Source organism: Hydra vulgaris, chromosome 05 (assembly GCF_038396675.1).
Source record: "Hydra vulgaris chromosome 05, alternate assembly HydraT2T_AEP".
Taxonomy (NCBI): domain Eukaryota; kingdom Metazoa; phylum Cnidaria; class Hydrozoa; order Anthoathecata; family Hydridae; genus Hydra; species Hydra vulgaris.
The window spans coordinates 11,587,501-11,603,099 of record NC_088924.1 but is presented as its reverse complement, the minus strand read 5'-3'; the positions used below and the strand labels follow the sequence as shown (position 1 = coordinate 11,603,099).

The following is a 15,599-nucleotide window of genomic DNA, read 5'->3' as shown; positions in this document are numbered from 1 at the left end:
AAGAGGAAAAAAAGAATAACCAAAAATAAACTTTTTTTACCAAATAAATGTTTTTCTTATGTAAAATAGTGCCCAAACCCAAACCTTTAGTATGGAAAACTCTATTGATTGAAGTATATATATATATATATATATATATATATATATATATATATATATATATATATATATATATATATATATATATATATATATATATATATATATATATATATATATATATATATATATATATATATATATATATAAACACACATGCACAGATACTGAGATGAACTTAAAATAAATTAATATTTTTTAATAGTGCAAAATTTTAATTTTGCACTATTAAATAAATTGAATTTATTTAATTAAAAGTGCAAAAAAATGTGAATAAATAGTATTATACTACTTCTATCTTTCAAAACTAATGTTACATGCAAATATAATAACAAATATATTAATAATAAAGATTACTTAATAACAGCTAATAATAAATACAATTATAAATGCGTATACTATTAAATGTGAAAAATTTGGGAGTATCTTAGCGCCATGATACAAACATTTCAATACTATTTTCTAAACTTTTAAAACTTATACCTAATAAAATGTAAAATTCAGTCATTCTCAAAAATTCAGCCGTTCTCACAAAATTCAGCCAATTCTCACAAAATTCAATAAATATATATAAAACTATTACAAAGTTATATAATTCCATAAAAAAATTTGAAACCAAATTCAATGGTTCAAATTTAACTTCAATTTTATTCAAGCTCAAATTCAAAAATAGTCTAAAATGTTTTTTAGCTTCTTTAAAAAAGCTATTCTTCTGCCATCATTAATGTAACAAGCGCAGACCATCCTGTAAATGGATAACATCCTTGCCCCACTCCACTTGAGTCATCATACTGCTCCCAAATATACCCTGTTCTTTTGTACTGCTGATATATATTACTTACTATATTATGTCTTAACTCCTTATAGATTTGCTGAGACAGCTCCATGTATGGTCCTTGTGCAGTTGAATAAAACTGTAGAGCTTTTACAGCCAAAAAGTTGATATTTATCCATATTGGGCCTCTCCAATAAGGTTTATCATGCTCTGTATTCCGTTTATTGTACATTGAAGCAGAACTTGATAAAGATCGCAAACCATATGGTGTCCATAGTTTCTTTGGATTATACAAATCATCAAGGATAATCTTTAGTTTAGAAGATGTAGGTTCTAGAATCTTTAATAAAAATGGAAAAATGCTAACATATCCAAATTCATCAACAAACTTTAAAGAAGGCTCACTTTTGATAACTCTTAAAAGCTTTCTTTGCTGTTGTGGTGGTTGCCCAACCATCACCCATTCAAGTTTGGTATTCTTTGTATGATTTCCATAATCTGCATAAGAATTAAAGCCTTCAGACCAATGCAATTTATCTAAAAGTTTATTATCTTTCAAAAAAACTTCAGTCTCACGAAACTTTTTTGAGCTTATTCCGATTATATCAGCAATATCAGCAAGAACGCCAGCCGCAACAGCAATCCAACATCGAAGATCCACATGTCGCTCATCAGATGATGGGTGAGAAGCGCGTGGGTAATCATCCAAACCAGAAGTCAAAGTTTTTGGATTGAGCTCATGCTGAATCTTTGCATCACGCCCACGCCAACGATATGTTCCTGCAACTTTTCCAACTTGTGTAGTATTAAACCATTGGAACCAAGCATTTAAGCGAGGGTAAACAACACGAAGAAATTTAATTAAACCAGGAGAAACATCATATTTCTCATTATCAATAAGTGCTTGTAAAGTTAAAAAAAATGTAGGAGGATTTGCATTTTCATAATGTTGAACCACAAATTCATCAGGGACTTTTTTTTTTGCCTCAACACCAAGAATTTGTTCACGGGGTATCCATCCATGATAATTAACCAAGTTTAACCAGTGAGAAAGCACATCCTGTGTAATATGAGAATCCCAACGTTGAATCAATAATTGATGAAAACCTTCATCCCACAAAAATCCTCTTGGAAAAAATGAGCGAGATGGGACAGCAGTTAATAAATCTGATTTCCAATACTCATATGGCTCCTTGGAATTAGCTGTTTTTATCAAAGAATTTCCATAAAAATACCCTATTCCACCAATCATGTTGCTAATTGCAGCTTTTGCAAATGAAATCTCTTCCATTGAATAACCCTTGCTGCTTAAATTAAAAACTTTCTCAAACTTTATATCATAGTTCTGCACTTTAACGGAAAGTTCTTTTAAAAAATCATTTCCAGATAAAGATGTTTTTCTCTTTAAATGACTGCCAGATTCAAAGACTATTTCAACAGTAAATGGTAGCTCAAATGTCACTTGATAAACAAAGAAATTAGGATTTTTCGCATCATTATTTTTAACATCTCCAGGCAAACCAAGAAACTGTTCACTACTTGATTTTTTAAAATACTTTAAATTTTTCATAACAGCTTGCTTTGCATCATAAATGTCACTTTCATATGATGCAAGATAACTGTGCAACTTTATAACACCTTCTTTTGAGAAAAACTTTATTTTAAAAGAACCCAAAGTAGATGTTTCCCCGTATACTTCTAATAACTGTCCTTCCGAAACTATATGGTAAAGGTCTTCATTTCCTTCATTTGTCACAATAAACATCACAGATACAACTTGCTTGGAATGCTAAAAAGAATCAATTATTATTATTATTATTATTATAAAATACTATTAAAAAAGGTACTATTAAAAATATTTAAGTATTTTTGAGTTAAAAAACATAAGGTATCATAACAGCAATTAGAATAAAGGAATGGAGAATTAGATTTTAGTATTTAGCCTATTGTTATAAGTTATAAGAGTTCAGTGCAAAGCTTATCAGATGGTGTTTGATTGCACAGGAAATGAAAGATAAAAACATGACTTGTAATTTATAGACTGAATAAAGAGAAAGTTTTATACTTTATTATATATAAATATAATTAAGGTTCTCATAAGAAAAAATTAAGAAATTTATTTGGAATTCAATAATTTATTTTCATTTATGAACAATATACTAAAAAGCTTAAAAAGCTTTATCAGGAAAAAAGCATTTATAGCGAATAAAACTTGTAATGATAACTAACCAATGACAATAACTCTTTTCCAATAACTTTTCTTGAAAAGATTAAATTTATTACAAAACAGTTAAAAAAATTTATTGTTTTATGGTAACATGTTTTTTAAATGTTACTTAAAAATTTATCAAATGTTACTTAAAAGATTTTTGTATTTTTTTTTTTTTTAATAGTAAAAAATTATTCAAAAGAATATATACAAATATATACTTTTTCCTTTTTCAATTCAAAAACCGAGATTTTTCTTTGAAAAATTTTTTTTTTCTAAGATGCAACTCTCAAAGAAACAAATATTTTGTTTTTTGTGCACACACACACACACACACACACACACACACACACACACACACACACACACACACATACAGTCAACTATTTATGCTATAGTTATAATAATAATTACCTATATAGTAGGCACTGTCCTAATACATTTTGCACACTTCAAGTTTCAAAATGCTGGCTTAAACTTAGACAATTTTTCTGGAGAAAAAAAAGGGATAATTAAATTTTTTGTTGTTGTTGTTATAATAACAAGTCCTTCAAATCTAGATGTGAAGATCTAGTGGCAGTTGACCAGTGGTAGAAAACTCAGCAAAAAAACCAAGAGGCTCAAAGTTTAAGTCTACCCTACAACTCTGGAAGTATCAAGTTTAACCTGTTTTCTGGGCAGTAGCCTTGCTTAACATGATTTATGTTTTATAGTGTAGAACTGAGAAATATTTCCATAAACCAGTGATCTATCATTCAGAAAAACAGTAAATCAGTGTCCTATCATTCAGAGAAACAGCAAATCAGTGGCCTATCATTCAGAGAAAATTTCTGTAATAAAAAATTTTGTGTTAGTAAAATAATTGAAAAAAGAATTTATTTTTAAAGATAAAATAATTTTTAACTCTTTCTTTAATTGAATAATTTGTTCAAGTAACTCAGAAAACTGTTACTCTTACAATAAAAAAAAACCCTAAAAAAAAATAAAAAAAAATAAAATTGTTAAAAGTTAAATACAATTTATAGCAATCACAAAATCATTAAACAAAAAGTAAAAAGATCAAAGTTTTCATACTGAACTATTTTACTGATAAAAAAACAAACAAACAGTTCACCGATGGAATAATCTAAGCAGTGATCCACACAATAATGCAATAATATAAATTAATACTAAATTTAAAAAACTTTTGAATAAAAAAAAATTTTAGGGGTTGCTCAAGACCTTTAAACATCAGACGGATTTAAAAAACAATTTTAAAAAAACGATATTTAAAAAAACAAAGTTCTTCAAAAGCATATCATGTTGGGTCTCAAAAGAAGTGAAATTTTATAAAAATTTCAAAAATAGTAAAAAAAATTTATAGAAACAAAATTTAAAAAGTTTGTTTAAAAAAACTATGAAAATATGTACTTTTTTATTTTTAGTTCAAAATTGGTAGTTTTTAAGCTATAAATTTTAAAATAGTAATCTTTATATAAAATGATTATTATTTTTAGAACTTTTATAAAATTTCACTTCTTTTGAGACCCAACATGATATGCTTTTAAAGAACTTTTTTTTTCAAAATATTAGGGACCTGTCTGATGTTTAAGGGTCTTGAGCAACTCCTAAAATTTTTTTTTAATCAAAAATTTTTTAAATTTAGTATCAATTTATTACTTAGAACACATTTAGGGGGTGTCAGCAGATATTTCAAAAAAAGTTGTTTTTGAACACCCCTAATGTATATATATATATATATATATATATATATATATATATATATATATATATATATATATATATATATATATATATATATATATATATATATATATATATATATATATATATATAACCCTAAAACTTCCCTAAGACACACAAACTTCACAAAATCTTAAACAGAAACACTGTAAAGGTAAGCTACAGTTGCACTGAAAATATAGAAAAAATTATAAAAACCACAACAACAAAAATTATCTTCCCTAGAATTGAAAATAATGATCCAAAATGCAACTGTCGAAACAAAGCAGAATGCCCCCTGAATGGTAAGTGCAAATCCACAAATATTATATATAAATGCATCATCGCAGCAAAAAACCAACCCAGCAAAGTTTATATAGGATTAACGGTAGGTGAGTGGAAAACCAGATACAACAACCACAAATCATCATTCAACAATATTAAATACAAAAATTCTACCGCCCTATCAAACTATGTCTGGGATTTAAAAAACAATTTTAATGAAACCCCTATGCTAACATAGTCTATTCTCAAATCAGTACCCCCTACTCAAATATTTCCAAAAGATGCCCACTATGTCTGTATGAGAAATTTACTATTATATCATATCCAAAACCTGAAGAACTGTTAAATAAGAGAACCGAAATTATACCGAAATTATATAAGTGCCGTCGCGAAAATAAATTCTTATTAAAAAATTACAAAGCTCGCTACAAACCTGACTAACAACTATAAATAAAAATAACGATACTAATCTGCTCCATATATCTCTAGGCTAACTAATAAATTACTCACATACACAGCTTTTGTAATATATTTCATAATATTATGTATATTTTTATATCAATTTTAATTCTTATTTTTATTTTATTATTTTTTAATACACAAATAATACACATTAACACATAAAAAATATTTCAAACAACATTAAACATATAACTATTTCACAATTATTAGCCGAATAAAAACAAATTAATAATATTATTAACATAACTATTATTCAATTTCTGTCCCGTAACGATCTAAAACACAAATATAAACCGTAACGTCCACTATACAAATCGTAGCAAAATTAAACTTTTACTACTTGCCTGATGATTGTGATAACACATGAAACTCCGAGTTGCAATATTAAATTATATTATAAACATTAGCATTTAGCTAATTCCTGGTACTGCGAGTAACAGTAACATATATATTATATAGCTGTCTGTCTCATATAACATATAACATATATATATATAGCTGTCTGTCTCAGACCCATAACCTTAAAAGGTAGAAAAGAAAGATTAAAAAGAAAATATAACTAATGAATGATGTTAAAGAAGTAGTAAACATCTGGTATTTAAAATGACTTGAGAGGACGAGATCTGACAAGAGAGTCAACAAAAAGTGATTGGATTAAAAGGTTTAAAAGGAAATGGGGAAAGCAGACTGAAAAAAGTAGACAACAACCGATTTTTGAGCTTAATAATTAAAAAATGTAAATATAACTTAACTTATAGTCAAGTTTACAGCACCATTTATAATTATTTCAATAACTAAAGGGAAGTATATAGATTATATAAAGTGTGACTATATAAGGTATATATGGGTATATTAACTATATAGAAGAGGTACATAGGTAAATATAAAAATGTAACATAAAACTTTGAACAGTTTAAAAACTTTTATTTCAGATAAGCCAAAATAAATTGAAAAATTTACATAATATTTTTAGTGTCCGCTAAAATTGTTTACTTTGCGCCACCTCTAAATATTACTGAATCTGTCTCATTTTTGGCTTAAGGACTCCTCTCATGTATAGAAACAAGAGCAATTATGACCCAAATTGATATTAAACTTTTATTTCAGTTTATATATATATATATAATAATACTAAAAATAATAATAATAATAAAAATAATAATAATAGTGGGGCAAAATAATGAGGCAAAAAAATAGTGAGGCACTCAAAAACAATTTCAAAAAAAAAATATTAGTGAGGCAAAAATAATGGCTACAAAAAATATTATAAAAAAATCTCTTTTACACTATATATTGATATTTTTCCTTCTAACTAATCAAGTACAATTTAGCGGACACTAAAAATATTATGTAATTTTTCAATTTTTTTTTGGCTTATCTGAAGTTATTTCATTTTTTGTTCGGTGATTTCATTTAATATATTTTAATCTCTAAGTGTTAGAGTACTAAGTAATGGTAGTTTTAGTTGTGAAATATAATAAATGTATAATAATTTTATAATAAATTAAATATAGTCATCTGTAAAATGAGATTTTAAAAAGAAATATATTATTTGTATAGCAACCTTTTTTGCTTACTTACTTAATTTTAATTTAAGACAACTTATAGTTGCTTTCACTTCTTCTCATGTTTGTATTTCCTGCATGAGTCTATTATTAATATGATTATTGATTATTAAGTCAATTATAATTTAGTAATTAATTATTATATGCGTTGCAGTTGTCTTTAAATTGAATTCTTCAAAGATTCCAAGGTAAAATATATTTTTTTAAATTAAATTAAATATTTATATATTCATTGTTCAAACTGAAAATTGTTATTATTAAACTAAAAATTATCACTCTGTAGTAGACTAGTAGTAGTAGTACTAGGTTATTTCAATCATTCATTAAACTTTTTTTTAATGTTTGCATGAAGCAGAAGTTTTTTATAACATAAACTCATAAACTTTAGGCAATGGTTGTTGCTTCATTGTTTAGGTAAAAATGGCAAAAGCTCCAACAATGAGAAGTTCTACTAGTGTGTGGTTAATTGGAAAATTAACCAAAGAGTTGGAATGTTCCAGACTTCCTTCGAATCAACAAGTACTGGCAAACTTCCTCTACTATCACAAGGAAGAAAAGAATTCATTAAACTCAAATGCCAATATTGCCATATTATCTGTCTTTTGTTACTGGGAAAAGGCTAGAATACCGACTACGCCAATTAGATAAGCTACCAAAAAATTGCTGAAGTTACATAATGTCTACAAGTCATTAAAAAAAAGTTGCACAAAAAATTTCGATACAGAATGAAAAAGGAAATTTTCAAAAATGATTTACATGAACTTTTTGATGTTGCAAGATCAGATGCATTGCAGATAATGCACAATGAGGAAGACAAAGCGTTTCTGGTATCCCAGCAAGAAGATCTCTCCAGTTCCAGTTTTGGAGGTATGGATAAGCATTTGGCCGAACAGGAATCTCGAAAAATTAAACAAGCAGAAAAACATTTAAAACAAAAAGAAAGGGATGCTGAAGATGCCAGGAAAAACCAAGAAGTGGTCACTTCAACTCTACTATCAAAACATTCTTCTATCTCTTCCGCTTCTGAAACTGAGTTTGTATCTGATGATGAACTTTTCAGCGTTTCCACAAGGCTGCCTCACTCAGCTCCAAAACGGGCAAAGAATAAAATTCTGACTCCAGACTTGAACCTCACACTTGACCGTGTTAACATTAGCAATCGGCAAGCTACTTATGTTATTGCTGCTCAAGCCCTTGAACATGATCTGGATAGCATTTTAGTTTCTTGCAGCACTATCCGTCGTTCTAGAATGGATACACTCAAGTACAAAGCAATCAAGGACCAAAAATCATATTCGACCCAGGTACCACTTCTGTTGCACTGGGATGGAAAACTCCTACCAGATATTGTCCAGAAAAATGTTAAGGTAGACAGAATTGCAACCCTAGTTTCTGGAGCTGGAGAAGAAAAGTTACTTGGGGTTCCCAAAATCATAAGGGGAACAGGTGACGACCAAGCTAGTGCCTCCCTTGAACTATTGGATAATTGACATCTCAAAGACAAAATACGTGGGCTTGTGTTTGATACAACAGCCTCAAACACTGGCTTAAAGTCTGGAGCTTGCACAATTATTGAAAAAACTCTCAAGAAAGACCTTGTGTGGATAGCATGTCGCTACCATGTTTTTGAAGTTATACTTTCCAGCGTATTTGCATCCACATATCTTGGAGCTACCACTGGACCTGATGTAGGTTTATACAAGCGATTTCAAAAAGAATAGCCAACATTTGACCAAAGCAAATATGCTGCTGCTGATGAAATGCTCTTTAGTGGATCTATGACTGATCTCTGCGATGAAATGGTTGTATACTACAAAGAAGCTGTAAAAAGCCATCACCAATGCCAAGAAAAAAAAGCTCGCCAAAGCTATGGCGAGCTTCTACAATTGCGCCTCATCTTTCTTGGTGGTTGCCCAAAAGAAGAAGTGCGATTTCGAGCACCTAGAGTCATGCACCACGCCAAGTGGATGGCAAAGGGCATCTATTCCATCAAAATCTTTCTTTTCAAGAATCAAGTGAATCTCACTGCTCACCTGCAAAAATATTGTTAGAGATGCAGCAATGACAGCCTTTAAAAGACACCTATGGTATTTTTCAGAACATTTGATTGGCTTGGCTTTTTTCGACCCCTGCGTTGATGTTCATACAAAAGCCGCCATGGTTCAGAATCTTAAACGTACCAAAAAGAAAACGTCATCAAAGATAATTGAAGGCAAAACATTCAAGCTAGAAAACCCATTGGAATCATACGTTACAAGCCAAACATCTCATCTTTTCGACCTTCTCATCGACAACGGAGCAGAGAAGGCTCAAGTTTTCCTCTCAATGCCACCTGACCTTTGGCAAATAGATCCAATTTATATTCAGTTCAGGGAAACTGCCAGGCAAATGAAAGTAGTTAATGACTGTGCAGAGAGAGAGGTTGCTTTAATCCAGACCTTCAACTCTTCAATAACGAAAGACGAAAAGCAAAAGCAATACCTCTTGCAGGTTGTCAGCACTCGTCAGAAATCCTTTCCAGAGTCATCAAAGTGTCTGTTGTAAAAAGTCTCGAAATAAACAATGCATTACATTACAATATGTACATTACAATATGAATTAAGTTCAGAATAACTAGAACCTTTTTAAGTCATGATATTTTATTTCCTTTTGTTTTGTATTTTCTTGTTGAAAAAACTAAATTTTCAATTATTTCTTGTTTCCACCATCGCAACAACATTTATTGTTTAAAATTGCGCCACCCCTAGTTATGTTCAAAAATTAAAAAAAATTGTCCATATAGGGAATAGAACAAAAGCAAATGTGACCCAACTTTCCACCTTTCAATTTTTTGGACCACTCTAATATATATATATATATATATATATATATATATATATATATATATATATATATATATATATATATATATATATATATATATATATATCATATATATATATATATATATATATATATATATATATATATATATATATATATATATATATATATATATTAAAATAAGAAACCAAGTGAATGTGCTAATACTAGAAAGTTATATTTAAATTGGGCTAGTACTAGAAAGTTTTTATTTTACTATAAGGTTTCTTTTTTCCAAATCTAATTCTAACTAATTTGATAAAAGTTTTTTGTTTCAAAGTTTAAATGGAATTCCATATGCATGCAAATAAAATTTTGCATACATGCATAAAAAGAAAATTTTATTGACACATTACCAGAATGTTTGTATTTAAGTCTACAGTAGATCAAATATTATATTAGTTTGATATTTAATTTCTTATACATGAGTTGTTAATTTTTTATTATCTTTTAGTTTACTATTATATTTATGATATTATAGATGTTTTTTATTTTTAACTACTAATTTTTAGCTTTTTCATTTATAATACAGTAACAGATTTACAGGATCAATTGTATTCAATTATAAATTGTACTTTTTCTACAGATTCACACTACTATCTACATCAGATTCACCTTATCATCTATATTAGATTTACCTTATCATTGCATTTCTTATAACCTTAAAGCTGACTGGAGTTAATTTCTTGATTTTCTAATGAAAATAAAAATCAATAAAATGAAACTAAATTTAAAAAAATCAAAAATATTATTCATTTTAATAAAAACATATAAAAATATATAAAAAATAAAAAAAAATAAAAACATAGAAAAATATTATCAAAAAAACTTGGTAAAATGCACTTTTTCAATTTTTAGTTAAAAATTGTCATTTTTTATTATTTTATGATAAAAATTTTAAACCAATTGATATTTGATAACATAGAACAAATCTAAGGGGTTTGCTAAGGCACTTTGGGTAGGTACAATCTACACACAAAGGATAAACAAAATTAAATCAAATATATTCTAAATATAGTTTATACATCAAGGATATTTACAAATAGTAATAAGCACTAATATGAAGCACCTGTCAAATTCAAAAATAATAAAATGGAGAAAATAATAATAATTATAATACAAGGAGGAGTAATTTTTTTTTTAAACTAATTATTTTTGGTGCCCCAAAAAGTCCTTATGGTCTTATCACAAAGCACCGTGGAAGAGCATTTGAAAGAAAGTTCATGCCTGCTTCCTTACCGATGTTATTAAATTTGCCCGAGGGAGCATTGAACCATGGATCTCTAGTTTCAGAGGCAAGTGAGCTAACCACTGTGCCGCGGCTGCTCAAAAAATAAAAATAATAGTACTGATAATAGCGATAAAAAATAAAAAAATAATTAAAAATAGATTAAAAAAGATAATAAAATGTCTTTTTCTTTTTCTGAAAAAGCTGTATGGATTATAGTTGGCATTTAAAGGCTTAGTGTGCAAAATATATTAGAACAGTGCAAACCTAAATGCACAGGGATAACAATCTTTTCCAAAGATATTGGAATAGATCATATAGTCAATCAAATATTGAGAACCGTCTAGTCAAAGACTAATAATATATTTATATCAAAGGCCAAATAAACTTTGTTGCTTTGCTTTTGTTGTTGTAAAAATGCAAAAAAATAAAAGTACAAGTTATTAAAACTAATGAAAATTAGCTTTAACATATTTTATCCTTGATACTTATGGATTGACTAAATTAATTATATTTATTAAAACCTCATAACGCTTTCTTCCTTTAACTTGAGCTGTCCAATCTCCTCCATGGCGACCTCCATTTTTTTTTAAGAAATTTGTTGTTAAAATAAAGTCATTGTCAATGATTTCTTGAGAACCAAAAGATTCACCATCATGCTTTAACCAACCATATTTTGGTAAATTATCACTTTGTTCACAAGTATATCTAAGTAATAAATATATAAATAACAATTAAATTATAACTTTTTATAATAATATTTTAAATATTATTCTAAAAGGTCTTCCGAAAAAAAATTACAAATAAACAGTACAAAACACTTAACAAACCTAATATGAAGCTGCCCATCAGCAGAATATTGAGCAAACCACATCAAACCAAATAAAAGTGACTGTGGTGTCTTAGCGCGAACACCAAAATAAAGATGAGGTCTAAATTTAATTTAAACAAATTAAAAGGATAAAATTAATTACACCCTATACTTTCACAAGAAGATAATTGAACTAATTTTTTAGTCTGAAAAGAAAACCTTTTGAGAAATGGTAGTACAAGTAATTCAGTAAAAAAAAAAAAAATTTAAAAGCTTTTACTTCCTTAGTTTTAAATCAATCTCACTCTACTCGATTGTTTTAATTATGCAGCTGATATGTGTAGGATATTATGCAGATGATATGTGCAGGATTATTATCTACATCATAGTAACTTATTATCTATATCATAGTAATACAAACAAACACTATCTAAGTTGGGAGTTACTCAAAGAATTACATGTAAAGAGAGTTAAATCAAGAAATTGCTTAAAAAAAAGAAAAAAAATTGTTTGAGCATGAAATAATAGTTATAATTAAACAATGCAACTTTACTGAATGATATTTTACGGACAACTGTGTTTTGGTTGATGGTACAAGGGATGATAGTTTATGGTACATAAGATTGATGGTTGATGGTACAAGTGATGATAGCTTAATTAAACAGAAACCATTGCAACATTCATAGAAAAGAAATATAAAACAATGAGAAAGAGGTTCCAGCTTTGCATTAGAACACTTCTATCTACATTTAAAATGCATTTTTAGATGAAAAAAAAAACATTAGAAAAAACAGTCTAAATATGAAAATACTCAGTCAAGATGTCAGTTTATTTGGGACTACCAATTTCTTTTAGATGGGGGAGGGGAAATAAATTTCACTTATGCTAGTGTGCTTATTCAATTTCACCCAAAGCTAAAGGGGTAAAAAAAAAAAAGTGGGTTTGAAATTATTTTTAGTCTAAAACAACATGTAAACAGCTGTAAAAGAAAATTCTGAGAATAGAATAATTTTAAACTATTATTTGATGAAAACATCAAAATAGATTTTCTAGTTATTTTACAAAATTAGTAGTAGAAACTTTTTTTATTAGTTGTACCAGAACTATTTTATTTAAGAGTATTTAAATCTAAAAAAACTGTGGTTTTAATAAAAATTTATATTATAAATATTCTATTTTGTTTTGAGATAAGAGAGGGGATATAAATTTCACTTATGCTAGTGTGCTTTATGCATTCAATTTCACCCAAAGCTAAAGGGTAAAAAACTCTCACTGAGTCCTCTTCTTTACGCCTTCTTGGATTATCATTTACTGCTGGCCTTTCATGGAAACCATACATACAATCAATTGCTAAATTAGCACCTGCTAAGGTTGCTTCTCTTTATCGTGCTCATCATTTTCTCTCTCCTGATTCCATTTTCTACCTCTCCAAATCTCTTATTCATTCCTGTATGAAATACTGTTGTCATATTTGGGCTGGTTCTTCTAATAATGCTCTTTCTCTTCTAGACAAGGGTAGTTGGATCCACTCTGCTAAGCTTTACCATCTGCTAAGCTTTCTGCTAAGCTTTACCATCGTTGTAAAGTTGCATCTCTTTCTCTTTTCTACAAATACTATCACGATTCCTGCTAAACTGCTATTTTAGTTGATGGAACTAGAGATAATAGTTAATGAGCTATCATCTTTAGTTTCATCAGCTAAAACTTATTCTCGCTAGACTCATCATTCAGCAAAGTCTCATTCTTTTACTGTATTTGTCCCTGCATGCTCTAAAAACTTATATTCATCTAGTTTTTTTTTGCTGCACCTTAACCCTTTAAAACTCTCTCCCATCTTCATGTTTTCCTGACTCATACAACCTTCAACTTTTTAAGTCTCCTGTCAACCGTTTCCTTGCCCTATAACTCTATTCTTTTTTTCTAGTTTTGAGTTTTCGTCAATTAGCAGAATGAGATGCAGAATAACTTTTAGAGCACATCTTTATTAGACATAGAAATTCAAACATGTTTTAGGCTTATATAATAGGGTTATTAAACATAGAAAAAGCAATTAGATTTAAACGTATATGAAGGGTTTAAATTTAGATTGATATATAGCGTTTTGAATTGGTCCTAATATTAACAAATGTAATAATATGTATTAACATTATAGTTAATATTATATTTATATTATTTACATAAGAATTCTTACTTAACATATATAATAGTATACTATTAACCCTTTCGCGACTGACTTAAAAACAGCTATATGACTGCGCGTAAAATAACGATCTAGGATCATGATCAATTAAAAGAGTATAAAATAAAAATTACTAGTCAAAATTTTACAAATAAGACCTTGTTTTTTTTGTCAAAGAATTGGCTTTCATGAAATTAAATAACTAAAAAAAAAAATTTATTATTTTAGTAACGTGATCAAAATATATCATGTTGAAATTAACAAAAATATATAGTTTCTATATGTAACCTTTAACAAATAAAGAAGAAATACATAAACATACCGTTTTTGAATTTAAATAAATGATACATTTATTTTGGTCAAACAAAAAAAATCTTCACCACTATTACTGAAAGAAATATCAAGGATCTCCATTCATGACAGTATACTTTTTATCTGTTTTTGTCATTTTTTAAAATTAATTTTTGAGCGATCTATAAATGCAGTTAACAAACGGTTTGAAGCATTAACTTAAGAAATTATTCACATTTCAAAAATAAGTTTAAAGTTTTCCCCAATTGCTATAGATGATTTGAAATATTCAAAATTGTTTATGCACCGCCATGCGGGTCACTCGTCAATTAGAAACAAATTTTATGAACCGCCATACGGGTCACTCGTCACGAAAGGGTTAAACTATTAATATATAGCACTATTATAAAATATGTTATGGGCTTTAGAGATAAAGTGTTGGGAGTAGAGCTTTTTATGAACCTGAAGAACAATTTTACATTATTATCCTATTTACTTTAGGCTAAAAACTTTTTGTTTAGTAGTTTTAAATAACTCTATAAATATCTTTAAGGGGTATTTTAATGAACGTGTTTTAAAAACCGCACATCAAGATAAAAGTTTAAATTAAAATAAAATACAAAGTGAAAAAAAAAAATTGAATTTTAATAAAACTTTCTTATTGAAATGTCTAATTAATAAAAATAATCAGTTACAGAAAAAAAACCTGTCTATTGTTTTGATACAATCTAAATGAACAATATGTAAAAGAATTAATATAACTAGCGTGTGAATATTAATTTAGAAAATGTTTGTTTTTAAGTTACATTTGTTAAGGTATTGAAAATACAGCAACAACCAGCAATCAAACATTACTTTAAACTAACTTAGCTTGATTCTTAAAAATTTAGCTGTTTGGTTTGTATATTTCATGATGATGAGTATTATCACTTGACAGATATAGCGTTCATTATGCATATCATAGCATGTACACTTAAAATAAGCTAGCATATAGAAAAAATATACTTTTCATATTTAACCAGCTAAAGTTTAACCTGATTTATTTTAAAGATGCTAGTAAAAAAAATTAACTACTGCTTGGTTTTTTCCTTATAATATTCAAAGTTTTTGT

The 15,599-nt window shown here is 27.8% G+C and overlaps 1 protein-coding gene across 1 annotated transcript in view; it reads right to left on the bottom strand.

Annotated features, from left to right (window-relative positions):
- Positions 1–367: 367 nt before the first annotated feature.
- Positions 368–15,599, bottom strand: part of LOC136071856 (uncharacterized) — a 26,774-nt gene continuing 11,542 nt past the window's right edge. Inside the window, exons 2-4 of the mRNA XM_065797367.1 lie at positions 12,038–12,139; positions 11,732–11,915; positions 368–2,663 (exon numbers count right to left, since the gene is read on the bottom strand). Coding sequence (XP_065653439.1) covers positions 804–2,663; positions 11,732–11,915; positions 12,038–12,139 — 2,146 coding nt within the window. The 3' untranslated portion in view covers positions 368–803. The remainder of the gene's footprint in view (positions 2,664–11,731; positions 11,916–12,037; positions 12,140–15,599) is intronic.